General features: G+C 46.0%; 1 protein-coding gene and 1 long non-coding RNA gene across 9 annotated transcripts in view; both read right to left on the bottom strand.

The window, feature by feature from the left end:
* The window catches only part of LOC126996047 (IQ motif and SEC7 domain-containing protein 1-like), a 50,926-nt gene that overhangs the window by 7,268 nt on the left and 26,220 nt on the right, over positions 1-17,438 (bottom strand). For 5 of the 8 annotated variants that reach the window (XM_050856068.1, XM_050856075.1, XM_050856069.1 and 2 more), the window contains exons 2-8: positions 8,713-8,899; positions 7,433-7,623; positions 4,705-4,940; positions 1,961-2,277; positions 1,190-1,338; positions 753-866; positions 8-167 (exon numbers count right to left, since the gene is read on the bottom strand). In XM_050856068.1, coding sequence (XP_050712025.1) covers positions 8-167; positions 753-866; positions 1,190-1,338; positions 1,961-2,277; positions 4,705-4,940; positions 7,433-7,623; positions 8,713-8,899 — 1,354 coding nt within the window. Of the gene's footprint in view, positions 1-7; positions 168-752; positions 867-1,189; positions 1,339-1,960; positions 2,278-4,704; positions 4,941-7,432; positions 7,624-8,712; positions 8,900-11,768; positions 11,801-13,233; positions 13,293-17,438 lie in introns of those variants that run through there. The other 3 variants (XM_050856072.1, XM_050856074.1, XM_050856070.1) reach the window with 3 other exon arrangements.
* Positions 7,630-8,696, bottom strand: LOC126996049 (uncharacterized). Its single transcript, XR_007750888.1, has 3 exons — positions 8,428-8,696; positions 8,241-8,368; positions 7,630-8,176 (listed from the first exon to the last, which is right to left on the bottom strand). It is a non-coding gene; the product is annotated as an uncharacterized LOC126996049 (long non-coding RNA).

Here is a 17,438-nt window from a genome sequence, read left to right as displayed (position 1 = left end):
AACTTACCTGGTTTTTCCTCTTCCAGACGGGCGAGGTGGGCTGGTAATCAGCATTTTCCGCCTGCTCCTGGGCTGACAGCGGAGTGGCTCGGTCTGAGGTGGACTGGGAGAGGGAGGAGTCCGACCCTGAAGACTGAACGCTGGACAGGGAACCATTGTCGGCAGACCTGAGGGGAAGGACGAAGGCGTGATGACGGGAAACAAGCAGCAGCGCCATCATCACAATCCCATCTGCTTCACTAGACAGACTTAAGCACAAATAGCCAATGAAACTGTTTGGCAGGAGAAAGATGGTGTGCTAAGCATTATCAGACTGACTAACTTCCAGATCTTTGTTTGAGGCTGACACATGGGTTTAATAAAGAGACATGTCCTGTGGAGATGGTGCTTACTGATCCTGCCTCAGTTAGGTTCTGTAGTATTTACAGAAAACATGCAAAACAATAGCCTCAAATGAGTTACTATTTTGGAAGATAAAAAGAAACATGACATTTCAAAGGAATGATGAAGGAAAACATCAACACAAACTCATTACAAAACATAATCTAAAGTACTAACATGCAAACTAGATAATCATAATCTACTGTGACTCACGGTAATGTAGCCCAGTCAATATAAAAAAACACAACCTGATCTGAGACTTTACCCAACAACACTCTACTCAATACAACCATTTATCTTCAACCTTTCCAAGTCTCTGAAAGACCAATCCCTCCCTGCCACACCAGCCCCCTATAAGCACACACAATTACCTGGAAAGAGGCCCTCTGTCACTGTGTCCCCCTTCAGAGGTGAGAGAAGAGGGGGTAGAGGAGGGGGGGGTGAGGGAGGGAGGGTGGCACTGCACTCGGTGACTTGCGGGAACACTGGAGGAAAAAACAGTGATGGTGCTCATAAGGGGCTTAAGGCATCTGATAAACTAGTCCTTGAGTAGACCATGCTCTGCCATAAATCAAACTGTTGACTCATTCTTAACACTGAAGGACCGGGAGGCTGATAACGTGAGGTGATGCAAGAAAATCTACTGAAGGGAAGGAAATGGAAACTACTCATTACCTACACAGTTCTTAACAATACACAAGAAGAGATAATTGATATGGGAGACTACAAAGAACATGCATAACTATGACTGACTATTACATGAAGGAAAACTACCAAACATGAGAAAGGAAGCCATGCCGCCACTCACCTCTCAGCGCTGCCACTGCTCTCGTTGGACTTGATGGAGGAGGTCCGTCTGGGAACCTCCGGGGGTATTTTCTTGCCACTTGCAGTCCTGCTACTCCGCCGCTGACCCGCAACACCCAGCCTGTTGCCCCCGACACCTTCCTGACTCCCCTGTGGAGGTAGCAATGAACATGAATTATCTCCCAAGACTTAAACACTGATGCCAACCTTACAAAGATTAGGACATACAATTAGTAACAAAATGTCATCTGTTCACTTTACCTTTCAAAACTTTATAAGCAAGAGGATTACCTTTAAAGTTTCTCAGAATATAAAGGAAAATTAAAACTTGTGATCACCAACAAACAAAGTTGATAAATAAAAGAGGAAATCTAAAGTTGTACATCAACTTCACTCTATATAATTCTGCTCTGATAGGAATAGGAATTAATGCAAAGGCCCCTTTTAAGAAAACACAATAAAAATCAATACCTGAACTATAACAAACACAACTAATGATCAGTCGACAAGGGAGAAAGATATCATTCACCCAGAAGTATAATCTACCACCATCCTTCACCACTTTCATCCTTTCCATTTTTACATCAATTGTTCCCTTCATCATAATTTACTATAAAGGAGATGAATGTGCACAGTAATGAGTGTGGATGATATCTCTACCTATTTTCACTGAGCAAACACACCCTCAACTCTAAAGAACCCTCAACAATTTATGAACAAATAAATACACAAAATAATAATCACTCTCAACACAATAACAAAAGACACTCACCAGACCACTGTCCTCAGAGAAATACTTGAGTTCCCGGTCATTCTGATGCGCCTGGTAGTCCCCGGACCCATTTCTGACGTGGGTGTGGGCAGGGGTGGGGGTGGAGGTGGGTGTGAGGGGCGAGAGGGCTGACACGTGGCAGTAGAGGGAGGTGTCGCTCAGTGCCGCGAGGGTGTCGTGAAGGTCGTAGTTCTCCTGCTGGTGCCGTGCAGTGGAAGCAGTGGTGGTGGCCGTGGTGGTGATGGTGGTGGCCTGCGCTGTGCGGAGAGTGTCGCGCAGGGACATGGATCTAGCCGCCCGCCGACCCTCGCTATAAACTGTGGAGTTAATGCATAATGTCGTCACTTGGTAATTTTCACTAGCAGCCAACAAGTTTCTTCTACCTGCTCTTAGTATGGGAAAGGCTGAATTACACTACGGAGTCAATGTATAACGTCAAGCCACTCGTTAATTAATAAAGCCAACCCATTCTTTCTATCTCCACTTAGTATGGGAATGGCTGAGTTAAACTACGGAGTAAATGTATAACCTCAAGCCACTTGGTAACTCACAAGCAGCCAACCAGTTTCTTCTACCTCATCTTATCACGTCCAGTCATTCAGTGATTCATGAGTACCGAACCTGTTCCTTCTACCTTCTTAGTATGGGGACGTCTGAATCCTCACTCCTACAAGTCTTCCTAGCCTTTACACTGGCAGAAGGCTATCCATTTGTCACTCCTACAAGTCTTCCTACCCTTTACACTGGCAGAAGGCTATCCATTTGTCACTCCTACAAGTTTTCCTACCCTTTACACTGGCAGAAGGCTATCCATTTGTCACTCCTACAAGTTTTCCTACCCTTTACACTGGCAGAAGGCTATCCATTTGTCACTCCTACAAGTTTTCCTACCCTTTACACTGGCAGAAGGCTATCCATTTGTCACTCCTACAAGTTTTCCAAGCCTTTACACTGGCAGAAGGCTATCCATTTGTCACTCCTACAAGTTTTCCTACCCTTAACACAGGCAGAAGGCTATCCATTTGTCACTCCTACAAGTTTTCCTACCCTTTACACTGGCAGAAGGCTATCCATTTGTCACTCCTACAAGTTTTCCTACCCTTAACACAGGCAGAAGGCTATCCATTTGTCACTCCTACAAGTTTTCCAAGCCTTTACGCTGGCAGAAGGCTATCCATTTGTCACTCCTACAAGTTTTCCAAGCCTTTACACTGGCAGAAGGCTATCCATTTGTCACTCCTACAAGTTTTCCTACCCTTAACACAGGCAGAAGGCTATCCATTTGTCACTCCTACAAGTTTTCCAAGCCTTTACGCTGGCAGAAGGCTATCCATTTGTCCTTGCTTATGCCTTTTCTTTCTGTAACATTCACACATCTCCTCCAACCCATTCCCTTTAAGTATTTCCCAATCCTCCTGATCGACCTAACTACTGAGTGGTCTTCCTGCCATTCCCCACCCTCCTACATGACTGTCAAACTCTTTATAAATTCACCGTTTTGCAGTCTCATAACATGTCCAAAGCGTTTCAATGGACTTTCACCCATTCCACCACTACATATTCTAAAGCTCTTGTTTTCACATTCAAATCACATCTCCGTCGTTACTCATACCATTCCTTCTTGTTAATAAGCCAAACGCTCTCCTCAGGCAACTCATTAATACTGCACATCCCCCTCTAAGACACTCACATAAGAAACATCCTCTTCAGTCATGTCAGGGTTGAATAACAGCTTAAAACAATCAACTATTCACATCAGTCTTCACTTGAGTATGGTTCACATCCAGTCACTAGTCACTTCAGCAAACAACTAAAATTTGAGCAAAGAGTCATTCCTTTCCCTTGAACAATGTGTGGAAAAAATTATCTTATCTCAGCCATTACAAGTGACAAGTGTGTGTTTGGGGACTTACATTTCAAGGATCAAAGGCGGAGGAAATGCTATCTGGCACACATATCAGCAATAAGGAGTTTTAGGAGGATTATGGCCCGGAGGATAAGGTTTTATTCCTCCTCTATGACTCAGAGATGTCAGTCAACAGTCATCACCCACACATATTCTTAACCCGGTAGCAGCGGGGATCATGTTTCTTAAAGTTCCTCTAAGCGAATTAATGAGAAAAAAATCATCACTCACGCAAACAATTTCATAATATATATCAACGCATTTGTGATCAGTTTATGCATCATCAATTTTGGGGGGTTTATATCATGGCAAAAATTTGGCCCGTCGCTGGTACATGGTAGAGCCACAAATTTGGCCCATCGCTGGTACATGGTAGAGCCACAAATTTGGCCCATCGCTGCTGCTGGGTTAAGGAGAATTTTTCCTGTCTATGAATAACTAAATGAGGAACACCATAAAAGCAAAATATAAATAAATTCACAAATGAAGAATTCACCCCAAACAAAATCTGAATCATATATTAAAGCAAGCCATAATAAAATTTATGCACCTGTGTAAAAGTAAATCAATGACTAAATAAAAAAATATCAACATAAAGGCAACTACAAAAAAATGGAAGTACATACAAATACATAAAAAAAGGGTATACAGTATTTTTTTACAGGAAAGGAGGCACTCAAAGGGAAAAAGACGAAACGAAAAAGCCTGCTGGCACTGCTCCTGCAAACAGTGTGTACTAAATTAAAAAGTCTCCCAAACAGAGGGGACAGTGTATGTGTCAGCTTGCATGACCAACCAACCAACAGCAACATCAACAAACACGCTGCCTGCCCCTCACCTGTGGCACTAATGTTGCGCTGCAGCTGGTCAAACTCCGTGCAGGCGTCGTGGAACTGCTGGGTGGTGGTGGGCGTGTCATTCCACTCCGGCACATCCACCGTGAACCTCCGCGACAGCCGCTTCTCCTGGGCCTTGGCAGTGGCGGTGATGGAGCGGAACTTCTTATACATGGCATAGCGGCGGTAGGCACGCTGTATAGTGACGGCTGCCCGGCGCGCCACGATGCCACCATATCTGTTAAAGGGCGGCACTTAGTAATTTGGGGAGGATATAAATTTACTGGGGTATGTAGCCATGGTGCCGCAAGACTTGATGAGGCCTTGACATGACTGGATGAGGCAGAACGGATTATTACATCAATCCTTCAAAATGCCTGAGTATGTAACATTAAGGTCGGTATTATAAGACATTTTCGCTTCTCATATCATCTACTTCTAAAGGTCCAAGAGGGGGTCAGTCAGGTTCTAATGAGTGTTTCTTCAGGTTCATGATACAGAGGAAGGGTCACACTACCACAAGTCATAAAACTACTCCTGGAAATACCCACAACTCCTATGAAAGGGCGACGAAAGGACCCTAAGTCTCAGAGCTAACATAACAAACTGGACAGCCTCTCACACAGTCTTTACTTTTGTTTTTCATGTCAGTTTGGGATTACTGTGTAGTGCTGTGTCTACTCATTTCCAGAAAAAGACCTCCATTGTAGGCCTATATGCAAGTTGAAAATAAGAAGTGGAGATAAGTTACTCTTCTAGGTTGTGTTGGGCAGGAATACTTGATTTGATCCCTATGCCTATCCTCCCTACCTTCCCTTACACACACTCCCTCCTTCCTTTGGCCATAAAGTTACTAATTCAACAGCAATGGGTTAGATGCCATTCTCTGGAAGTGTATCTTCAGTACGGGGGTTGGTTAGTTTTACTCTCTTAAAAAAATGTGGCAGGGATTCTGTATTATCCACACACTCAGTGACTCCCCGTGTGGACTTGAGTTGGTTATTTTTAGATTCTTCACGATCAATCTGTTCCCATTTAAGTGATGAAGACTGTGCGTTACATCAATATTTAAAGCCTGTGATATGCTGGTAATCAATAGAAACTGCCACATTATGGATTATGGGTCTCCAGTACATGGCTATTCCTCCTCCTACTGCAGAGACCAATAACAAAAAAAGAAAGCAAATACCATAAGAAAAGAAAACATACAAATATGAAAAAAATAGGTCCTTCAAAACTTAAATGTTACTGACCATTACAGACAATTAATCATTACTTTATATTCACACACTCAGCTTACTCCTGAAAGAAATATAACCTATAAAACCTTGAACAAATAAAAACAGGAAACGTTGAAAGAGGCGAAAATAATTAAGTATCTATTCAAACAAGGATTGAATATTGAATAAGCTCCCGTCAGCCTCAGCCACGCCCCCTCGCCAACAGGTATCTCGTCTGGGCACAGCGGGCAGCCAAACACTTCACACTCCTAATTCTGGCCGCCGCTGTAGTGTTTAGATACGTAAGGCAATAAAATCCCTTATCAGCATCGTTATCGCGTTAAGTACCGAGAAAATAAGGCCTTACCGAGACCAGGGCGGCGGCACACCCCGACCAGCTGGCCGCCACGTGGGTTTGTTTACACGGCCAAGACGCGCATTAAAAAAACAAAACTAATACTTAATTGATTTTAAAAGGAGCACGATCTTTTTATAGTTTGCAAACGGATTGGACTAAACATTAATAACACAGTCTGCATAAATCGCGTCACACTGTAATGTATGTAAGATCCCTGCGGGCTTTTTTTTCACATTTGTTAGCTTTTTTTTCACATTTGTTAGCTTTTTTTTCACATTTGTTAGCTTTTTTTTCACATTTGTTAGCTTTTTTCCACATTTATTACCTTTTTTTATGCCCTTGAACTGACTCTGCTGTAAAAAAATAATAATAATGTGGGAGCCAATGCACAGGGATCTTATACACGATACAACACAGGGAAATGCCAATGATAAATAAAAATAATCATGGAAGTAACAAGAAATGGGTAATGTACATACGGGTTGAGGTAAACTGGGCTACAGTCATGGACGTGGAAAGATGATTTCTATTCCGAGAAAATAAAACAACACCTCGTAACAACACCTCTGACTGATCATGGGCCGTATTCTTAAACACTCCGGCGCCCCAGGACACATATCTGACAAGGCTTTTGTAGGAGTGTCGGGCATTTCCAGGAACAATTTATTGACCCTAGTGGTAGTTTGACCCTTCTTCTGTGGCATGAACCTACAAAAACACTCATTAGAGCCCGATTGATCTCATTTTTGGCCTTGGAAATAGTTGATGTGATAGTCGGAACTGTCTAAGAATACCAACCTCACTCCTGAAGAAGCGAATAACCAAGGACAATGGAACTTCCTCAAGACTATGAATAAGCTTACACTACAGGCACAGAGTTCACAGGCCTTTCTTTAACTTTGGGATTTTAGATAAGAGGAAAAGTAGAGGCCATACTTTATAGTTACGCGTAGCCTCAGTGCTCATCTCCGCCTCGTTAGCCAACACAGGGACTCTGGCAGGTAAGGATCCACTGCTCCGAACCTTGGCCAGCGGATTCGAAGCTAGGCGCTCTAACCACTACACCACGGATTCCCATGCACATTATCTCCTATTACTTCCTCGTGAAAAACTTAAAATATGCATAAAAAAGCCTGCCACCGCCCTTCCTACCTGCGCTCCAGCATCTCCAGTCTCATGTCGGCGAAGTCCTGGGAGAGCTCGTAGCCCTGCACGTTGCCGGGGGCGCCGCTCCCCCGCCACCGGCTGTTGCGGTTACCAGTGTCGTCAGCAGTGGAGCCTCTGGGGGCCCCGCGACGCCCGCCCAGCCCGACGCCGCTGCCCTGGGACACCGCCTGCTGCAGCTGCCGAGGGAAGACAAGGGTATTAGGTGTGTGTGGCCGAAAGGGGTTAGGTTGCTATTAACTAGATGACTATTGTTAGGTAGCAGCAGTAGTAGGACTAGGAGGAGGAGGAGGACTGGTCACTAGAGGAAAAATCATTAAAAAACGAATGAGTGACTTCCTATTTACCCGCAACTTGTCTCTATAAAAGTTTCAACACACACACACACACACACACACACACACAATGAATGAACGAATCCCCTCCTTCATTCCTTCCTTCCAGTCCGCCGGTGGGTCCTGCAGCCGCGTCAGTGATGAATAAATAATGAACCAGGAACTCACAAAGGCAAAACCCGATACGTGAATAAGTAAAGAAAACCCATTGAACCGCTATACTGAGAGAGAGAGAGAGAGAGAGAGAGAGAGAGAGAGAGAGAGAGAGAGAGAGAGAGAGAGAGAGAGAGAGAGAGAGAGAGAGAGAATAATGATACTGATGACAATAATGGTAATGACAACAACACTCACTCTCGCGTACCCTAACCTAACCTTGCCTTGCCTTACCTTACCTTACCTAACCTTAGCTTACCTTATCTAACCTAACCTTAGCTTACCTTACTTAACTAACCTTACCTTACCTTACCTAACCTTAGCTTACCTTACTTAACCAAACCTTACCTTACTTAACTAACCTTACCTTACCTTACCTAACCTTAGCTTACCTTACTTAACCAAACCTTACCTTACTTAACTAACCTTACCTTACCTTACCTAACCTTAGCTTACCTTACTTAACCAAACCTGACCTTACTTAACTAACCTTACCTTATCTAACCTAACCTTAGCTTACCTTACTTAACCAAACCTGACCTTACTTAACTAACCTTACCTTACCTTATCTAACCTAACCTTAGCTTACCTTACTTAACCAAACCTGACCTTACTTAACTAACCTTACCTTACCTTATCTAACCTAACCTTAGCTTACCTTACCAAACCAAACCTTATCTTACTTAACCTTACCTGTGAACGGCGAACATTGTTGATCCCCTAACTTTACATTACCTTACCTGACCTTAACTAACCTTACCTAACTCTAATAAACCTTACCTGTGAGCGGCGAGCATTGTGGGTCCCATTGTGGTGGTGGTGGGGATGCAGGTGGGAGTGGTGCAGGTGGTGGGGGGGCACTGGGGGCGCGGAACCCTCGACGCTGTAGGATTTGGTGATGTTCGGACCCACGCCTCGCCCCGGGGGACCCTTGCCACTGTACGCGCGGTCCACCTTCACAGGGGAGCTGCGGAAGGAAAAGATGGGGTGTTAGTGAAGGGGAGTGAGAAGGTAAAAGGTAGACTTGAAGGAATACGCCAAGTTGTGCATTGCCTTGGTGTTCATCTCCGTCACATAGGAAATTGTTCATGGGCAACAACAACAACAAAAATAAATAAATAAATAAATAAATAACCGCCCTTAAAAGAAAAGAAAAAAGAAATGAATGGCCAAAAGGTCAATTTCGGGAGAGGAGTGCTAGTGGTCGAGAGTAAAATAAATAAAGGAGAAAATTTTGGAAGGAAGGAAGGAAGACAGGAAGGAAGAAATGGGAGTGAGAAGAGAGCAGGGTAAACAAAGTGTCAGTAGATGATGATAAACAAACAAAAAAAACCCTGAAATGTAGGAAGGAAGGAAGGAAAAGACTGAAGGAAGAATGAAAAAGGAAGGAAGAAAAGAAAGACATACACACAAAAAAAAAACTAAATAAATACAATACGAAAAACAAAACAGCAAAACACCCATCACAAGCAACAACAACCATCATCAACATCATTACCATCATCAGGAGGAGGGGGAGGAGGAGGGCACGTAGGGAACGGCAGACTGGACCACAAAAGAGAGACCGAGCCAGGATGAATGAACGAGAGTGAACGTGTTTCTCTGGTGTATCGTGAACGTAAACACACCGCAAAGGCCGGAGTGGAGGAAAGACAAACACGTGGAGAGAGAGAGAGAGAGAGAGAGAGAGAGAGAGAGAGAGAGAGAGAGAGAGAGAGAGAGAGAGAGAGAGAGAGAGGAGAACAGGAATGGAAGTAAAAGAATGGGGGAGAGAGAAAATGTAGAGTTTGTGTGTGTGGAGGGAGCGAGAAGGGGAGAGAAGGCAGGCGTGAAAATAGGAATGGAAGAAGAAAGAATGGGAAAGAGAAGGGAAAGGGGGAGAGAGAGGAAGGGAAAGGAGGCAGGTGTGGGGAGAGCAGAAACGAAAAGAAGTAATGGAATGGGAGAGACGGTAAAGAGTTTGTGTGTGTGGAGAGAGAGGGGAGAAGGGAGAAAGAGAAGGGGAGAGAAGACATATGAGAAAACAGGAATGGAAAAGATAAATAATGGAATGGAAGAGCGTATGAAGTGCAGAGTTGTGTGTGGACAGAGAGGGAAGGAGACAGAAGGAGGAGCATGAGAAGACGAAAAAGGTAAGGAAAGAGAATGGAAGAGAATGGAAGTCAGAGAGAGAGAGAGAGAGAGAGAGAGAGAGAGAGAGAGAGAGAGAGAGAGAGAGAGAGAGAGAGAGAGAAAGGAAAGCAAATAGAGAATGTGTGGAAAGGAAGGCAACTGGATGAAAGAGAGAGGGAGGAAAGGAGGATGAGAAAGGTCGAGGAGAAAGGAAGGAGACGAGGGAGGGAAAGGTGGTGAGAGAAGGAAAGGGAGGTGGAGAGAGGCAGAGATAATGGAATGAAAGAGAGGAGAGAAAATAGAATGAGGGTGTGGAAATGGAAGGAGGAGAAAATGAGAGTAGAAACAAAATGGGATTAGAGGGGATAGAAGGGAGAAGAGGAGAGAAAAGGATATGTAAGAGGGAGAGAATGGGAGTAGAAACAAATGAAAGTAGAGGGGATAGAAGGGAGAAGAGGAGAGAAAAGGATATGTAAGAGGGAGAGAATGGGAGTCGAAACAAATGAAAGTAGAGGGGATTGAAGGGAGAAGAGAAGAGGAGAGAAAAGGAAATGTAAGAGGGAGAGAATGAGAGTAGAAACAAATGAAAGTAGATGGAATAGAAGGGAGAAGAGGAGAGAAAAGGAAATGTAAGAGGAAGAGAATGAGAATAGAAACAATGAAAATAGAGGGGATAGAAAGGAGAAGAGGAGAGAAAGGAAATGAAAGAGGAAGAGAATGAGAATATAAACAAATGAAAGTAGAGGGGACAGAACGGAGAAGAGGAGAGAAGAGGGGGGGTACAGAGGGGTAGCCAGCCATGTGCAGTTCACCCAGCAATACTCGATCCAGCAAGCTCATTTTTTATGCATCACAGAGTCGAAGGTACTGTAGCCAGGGACATGTTCTCTTTCCCCTTTACCTCCCCCCCCCCATGCCCTCCCTCACTCCCTCTCCCTCCCTGTATCGTCCCCCTACTCACTCTCCCTCCCCTGGTCATTCTCCCTCTCCCTGTCTTTGTACCATTCCTTTCTTTTCCTCTCCCCATGTTCTCTCTTTGTCCACCCTCCCTATGTCCCTTTGTCCATTCTCCCTTACTCACCCTCCCTTCTCCCTGTATATCCCTCCTCCGCACCCTTTCTATCTCCCTACCTCAACCCCCCTTCCTATAACAACCTCTATCCCTAAATCCCTTCTACAAACCCTCCCTTCCTCTCTTTCCTCCCTTTCTTATGCTACCTGTAATCTCCCTATCTCAACCCTTTCCCTATATCCCTTCTACAAACCCTCCCTCCCTCTCCTCCATTTCCTCCCTGTAATCTCCCTATCTCAACCCCTTCCCTATATCCCTATCACAAACCCTATCTTTCCTTCATCCACCCGTGTCCTCCCTTACCTACTAACTTGCTGCCACTCCCTGCCTTACTCCCATTCTCCTACCTAAACCCCCTTCCCCATAATTTCCTTCACGAACCCTCCCTTTCCTTCATCCATGTCCTCCCTTACCTACTAACTTACTCCCATTCTCCTACCTAAACCCCCTTCCCCATAATCTCCCTCACGAACCCTCCCTTTCCTTCATCCGTGTCCTCCCTTACCTACTAACTTGCTCCCATTCTCCTACCTAAAGCCCCTCCCCCATAACAATCTCCTTCACGAACCCTCCCTTTCCTTCATCCGTGTCCTCCCTTACCCACTAGCCCCTTCTTGCCTCACTTACTCACTTCCTCCCTCTACTTACTTACCTGGGCTGCACGGACATCAACCCAACTTCGCGACCTCGTAAAGAAGCAATCAATACAGGTGAAGGAGGAGCAGGTGAAGCAAGAAGCAGAGAAAGAGGTGGTTCGTGTGTTCCCTGCGACCCAGCCAGCTGATGTGTGTGTGTGTGTGTGTGTGTGTGTGTGTGTAAGGGGGGGGGGGGAGAGAGAGGGGGTACAGGGACTTGATTTACACGTGTGCAATCAGGTGTGGGCGGTCAGATGTGGCTGGCAGGTGTGTGGGCAGCAGGGCGTGGCTGGTCAAGGTGTGCAGGCAGGTGAGCCGATGTGCACGTGAGCTCAGGTGAGACGGATTTGACGAAGTGGACAGGTGGTTCAAGGTGCAATGAGCTGGTTCGGTGTGTCGGCCAGGTAATGAGAAAGACGATAGAGGTAAAGGTTTTAATAGAGTATGCAAGCTGGTAAAACGACGTGAAGGTAGACGGTGAGCTCAGATGAAACGGATGAGACGAATTCGACAGGTGGTTTAAGGCAGAATGAGCTGGTTCGATGTTTTATTCATGTAAGGAAAAACACGATAGAGGTAAAGGCGTGCGATGGGAGTTTGCAATCAAGTGGGATGACGTGAAGGAGGGTAAGCTCAGGTAAGACGGATCAGACTAATGAGACAGGTGTTTCAGAGGAGAATGAGCTGGTTCGGTGTGTGAGCCAGGTAATGAGGGAGATGCAGGTAAAGGTGGGCGAGAGGAGTATGCAATCAGATGGAATTAGGTGAAGGAAGGTGAGTTCAGGTAAGACGGATCAGACTAATTAGACAGGTGGTTCAAAGTGTGTAGGCCAGGTAATGAGGGAGAAGATGCAGGTAAAGGTGGGGGAGAGGAGTATGCAATCAGATGGAATTATGTGAAGGAAGGTGAGTTCAGGTAAGACGGATCAGATTAATTAGACAGGTGGTTTAAGGTGTGCAGGCCAGGTAATGAGGAACAAGGTGGAGGTAAAGGTGAGTGAGTAGAGCAGGTAAGCGGGTGGAATGAGGTGAGGGAAGGTAAGCTCAGGTAAGAAGGATCAGAGGGATTAGCCGGGTGGTTCAGGCGGGGATGATCCGGTTCGGTGTTGTCAGAAACGAAGCACAAAAATGATCCCATGTTGAGTTTCCTTTTGATGTTTTTTTTTTATTATTATTACTCACACCTGGATCGCTTGCCTTAGCACTCAGCAATCCGCCCTCACCAGCACGACTCAGCACTGTAAACATTTCCCACAATCCTAACTCAGCAACCAAACACACACACACGACCTCCAGCACCCTCAACCCTCTATAAGTACAATCCAACCCCATACAACCTTCCATAAAGACCTCGAACTCCTGTCTCCTCCCTTCACCAGCCCCTCCCTCTTGCCCCCGCTTCAAGGACTCATTACTCCCCTCCCCCCCTCTCCACCCACTGTCACTCCACCCCCTTACCCCCCTCTCTATCACCTCACTAACCTGACGGGGGGCGATATAACGAAGCCGGACAGACAGATCAACATGGTGGCGCTATGGGTGACTCGTACGAAGCTTTGTGAAACGCTTCGATGCTACTGACGAGGCGAGATGAAGAGGAGGAGGAGATACAAGTGCGAGTCTCCTTCCTTCCTTCCGTCCTTATCGCCGCTTGCACGAGATCGAAGATAATCACTGTTTCGTGGAGTTCGATGACCCTTGAGAGTACTTCGATGATGCTGAAGGAGGAGGAGGAAGAGGAGGAGGACGGGGCAGACGCGAGACTCACTCCTCTTCAACACGAGATCCAAAGTCACACAGAACAAGACTCAAGGTAGTTTGTCACACTTCGATGCTAGACTAACACAACTGACGAAGGGCTGACGAAGGGAGGGACAGCAAGGCAACGGACGGGCCACGCTCCTTCCCTTCCGTCCGCACAAGCTAGAAGGTCACGGTGAACTGAACTCCCAAACCGAAGATCATTGTTGTCTGTCGGTTAACTTGCCCCCTCTCCCCCTCCTCCTCCCTCCTCCCTCATCCTCAGCCCTTATGGACCTCACGACCCAAGACCTCTATCGTGTGTCTACCAGCTGCCGCGTCTTCTTCAGGTAACCAGTTCACTCGTTTACCTGTTGGCTTTTACACATCCACACCTGGTAAAGTCCGCCCACACCTTGCTAGTCTGTCCTTGAAGCGTGTCTCCTCCCATACCTGTTTCACGTGTACGCAGGTGAATTAAAATATGCATAAACCTTAACGGGGATTAGGGAAGTGTTCTTGTTGGGGGATATGGAGCGAGGTGGCATCTTGGGAACAGGTGTTGGGCACGGTTGGGTATCTCAGAGCACGCGACACCTGCCCAGCACGCGTCGCTCGCCTGCTGCCGCCCCCGACCAATAGCACGCCGAGGGGACAGCTTCTTGGCCAATCAGAGACGGCCCTCGTGCCCTCAGGTGGACGGACAACCAATCATAGGCTAGGAATTGAGCAGGTGGTGGGTGGGTCGCTCTGATCAAGGACTCGGGTAAAAAAAAAGTATAGAGAAGAAAATACGTTTAAAAATATCCTTCTGTCGGAGTTCAAAGTGTTTGGGAAGGTAAACAAACACAGCTGAAGCGGCAGGGAGGGAAAGGCAAACACACTGTAAACAAACAAACACAGGGGGCTCGCGAACAGCATCCAGGTGATCATAAGGTTCCGAGGGAGTAATTAAGGCGCCAGGTGTGTGTGAGTGTGTGTGTGTGTGTGTGTGTGTGTGTGTGTGTGTGTGTGTGTGTGAGACAATAGTTTACTTACTTACTTAAGGTCACCACCACCACCACCATCACCACCACCACCACCACCACCACGTGACTTCTGTATATCATCAACTCCTTCCCTCCATCTCTCCATGTAACCAGACCTCCCTTTGTCCCTCTCCTCCTCCTCCTCCTCCTCCTCCTCCCGCCTTCATTACCTTCCTCTGGCCTTCTGTTCTCTCCCCCACGTCCTCCCTCCCTCCCTCTCTTTCCTCCAGCCCTCTCTCTCTGTATCTCTCTCCCTCCAGTTCTCTCTCCCTTAAGGCCTTCTATTTCACAACACAACTCTCTCTCTCTCTCTGTCCCATCTTCTTCCCCTCTTCTGACCCTCCTGTCCCATTACCTTCTCTCCCTTCTTACCTCCCCTCTTTTCCCTCCCTACCTCCATTCTCTCCCTTTTTCTCTCCCCCAGGACTGAATTAGCCTCACCTCCCCTACACACACACACACACACACACAGAAGCTGCTACTTGGTGTGTGTGTGTGTGTGTGTGTGTGTGTGTGTGTCTATATGGTGTTTATCTTCTTGTGGTGTTTGTTTTAAAGGAGCGTTAATGGAGAGAGGAGAAGGATGGTGGTGGTGATGATGGAAGTGGTGGTGGTGGTGATGGTGGAGGTGGTGGTGGCGGTGATGGTGGTGGTGATGGTGGAGGTGGTGGTGGTGGTGGCGGTGATGGTGGAGGTGGTGGTGGTGGTGGTGACGGTTATAAATACGATGGCAACAATGAGGATGCAACATTTAACTGACTATTGTTACTACTACTACTACTACTACTACTACTACTACTACTACTACTACTGCTACTACTACTGTCCTATCTTTATTTTTGGCCTTTCTGCTCTTTTGCTTTTCCTATCTTCCTCGCATCCCATTATCTTCATCCATCTCTCTGTCTGACGTTAGTGCACTCCGTCCTGCTGCCCCGGTAAATGCTCTAATCCACCCCGCCACCTGGCTCCCTCTCTGCCCTGACTTCTTCAATCACTGGGCTGCCACTCTGTTACTCTGGCTGTCCATCTGTTACGTGAATCAGCTCTACGAATGATAATTATAACCTCTTCCAGTCCATTTCCTGCCATTAATCGTTATTTTTTCTTAGGGTGTCGTCAACGTTGGTCTATTTTCTTTATCCGTGAATGATACTCGCTTCATGTCTCTCATTTCTTTTAGCACGACTCTGTATTAAGTACGTGTGCATCCGTCACTCCATGTTATTCTTCTTTACCGACTTCATGACTTTCTCTTACGTTTCGTGCTCCAAAAATAAGAATATATGCGTCTTTACATAAGAACATAGGGAAACTGCAAGAGGCCGAGTGGCCTACGCAGGGCAGCTCCAGAATCCCCCCCACTACTCACGATGGGTGAGGTGTAGTTTCAGGGGCTACAGGTAGAGGCTTGATCCTCGTTTACCTTCGGTACGGGGGTAAGCTCCAGTACCCTGTCTCCTTACTGCACCCACACCTCACTGCCACCTGTCGTCCTCGTCCATGTAGCTATCCAGTCTACTCTTAAAACAAGCTATCGTCCCTGCACTAACCATGTGATTGCTGAGTCTATTCCATTCCCCCACCACCCTATTACTAAACCAATGCTTGCCTATATCTCTCCTAAATCTATACTTTTCTAATTTAAATCCATTACTGTGTGTTCTATCTTGCTGGCTAATTCTCAGTATTTTACTTATATCGCCTTTGTTGTAACCCTTGACCCATTTGAATACTTCTATCAGATCTCCCCGCACTCTTCGTCTCTCTAGTGAATGTAAGTTTAGATGTTTCAGCCTATTTTGATATGGGAGGTTCCTCAGCCCCTGAATCATCTTGGTCATCCTCCTCTGAACTGATTCTAGCATTCATGTCATTCCCCTTTGCAAACTTCTTAGCTTTCTTGTGTCCTCATGCCCATAAGTTAAGAACGTATGCCTCTGTCTCTCTATGTTATTACTCTCTACGCCCTTCTTAGCTTTCCCAATAAGTATGTTTCTTGTCCCTAAATTAGTACACATCCCTGTCTCTTTGTTATTCCTCTACACTTCTTAGGTTCCTTCCCTCTTCGTGACCATAAGTTAAGTACGTAAGCCTCTGTCTCTATGTTATCACTCTCTATGCCCTTCTTAGCTTTCTCCAATAAGTACATTTCGTGTCCCTAAATTAGTAAGCATCCCTGTCTCTTTGTCATTCCTCTACACTTCTTAGGTTTCTTCCCTCTTCGTGACCATATGTTAAGTACGCCAACCTCTGCCCCGCGTCCCAAGTTCGTCTGCCCCGTGCCTGGCGCCGCGAGCTACAACGAGTGACTTTTTTTTCTCCCTCTCTCTCTCGGGCAGCACGTGGGGCGAGGCAGCCAGTCGAGCGCCAGATGTTGCCTCCTCCTCCTCCTTCTCCTTCTCCTCTTCATCCTGGTGGCCAGCTGTTTCACTCCTTCCTTTCTCCTCCTTCTCCTCCTCCTCCTTCTCCTCTTTCTCTTTTTTTCTACTACTACAGCTGATTCTTCTTCGCCTCCTCCTCCTCCTCCGCTTTCTCCTTCAACTACTAATATTGACTCTTTTCCTTATCCTCCTCCTTCGCCTTCTTCTTCTCCTCTCCCTTTCATTCTCGTTCTTATCAATCTCCGTTTTTTTCACCTGCTTCTTCTTTTTTCTGCTTCGTATTCGTTATTTTCATCAGTTTTGTTTTGTTGCTTCTTCTTCGTATTCGTTAGTTTCATCATTGTTTTTTTTTTTGTTATTTTGTTACTTCTTTTTCGTCTTTATCTCTTCTTCTTCTTCTTCATTTACGCCGAGTTTTCCTCCTTCCCTCCTTTGATCCTTCCTTCTCTCTAACTTCCTGCTTCCTCTCTTCATTTCCTCTCCCTCTCTTCTTGTCCGATTCCTTTCGCTTCCTCATTTCCCCTTCTGCTTTTTG

Source organism: Eriocheir sinensis, chromosome 9 (assembly GCF_024679095.1).
Source record: "Eriocheir sinensis breed Jianghai 21 chromosome 9, ASM2467909v1, whole genome shotgun sequence".
NCBI lineage: Eukaryota > Metazoa > Arthropoda > Malacostraca > Decapoda > Varunidae > Eriocheir > Eriocheir sinensis.
The sequence above is the reverse complement of the archived record's forward strand: the minus strand, read 5'-3'. Positions and strand labels throughout refer to the sequence as shown.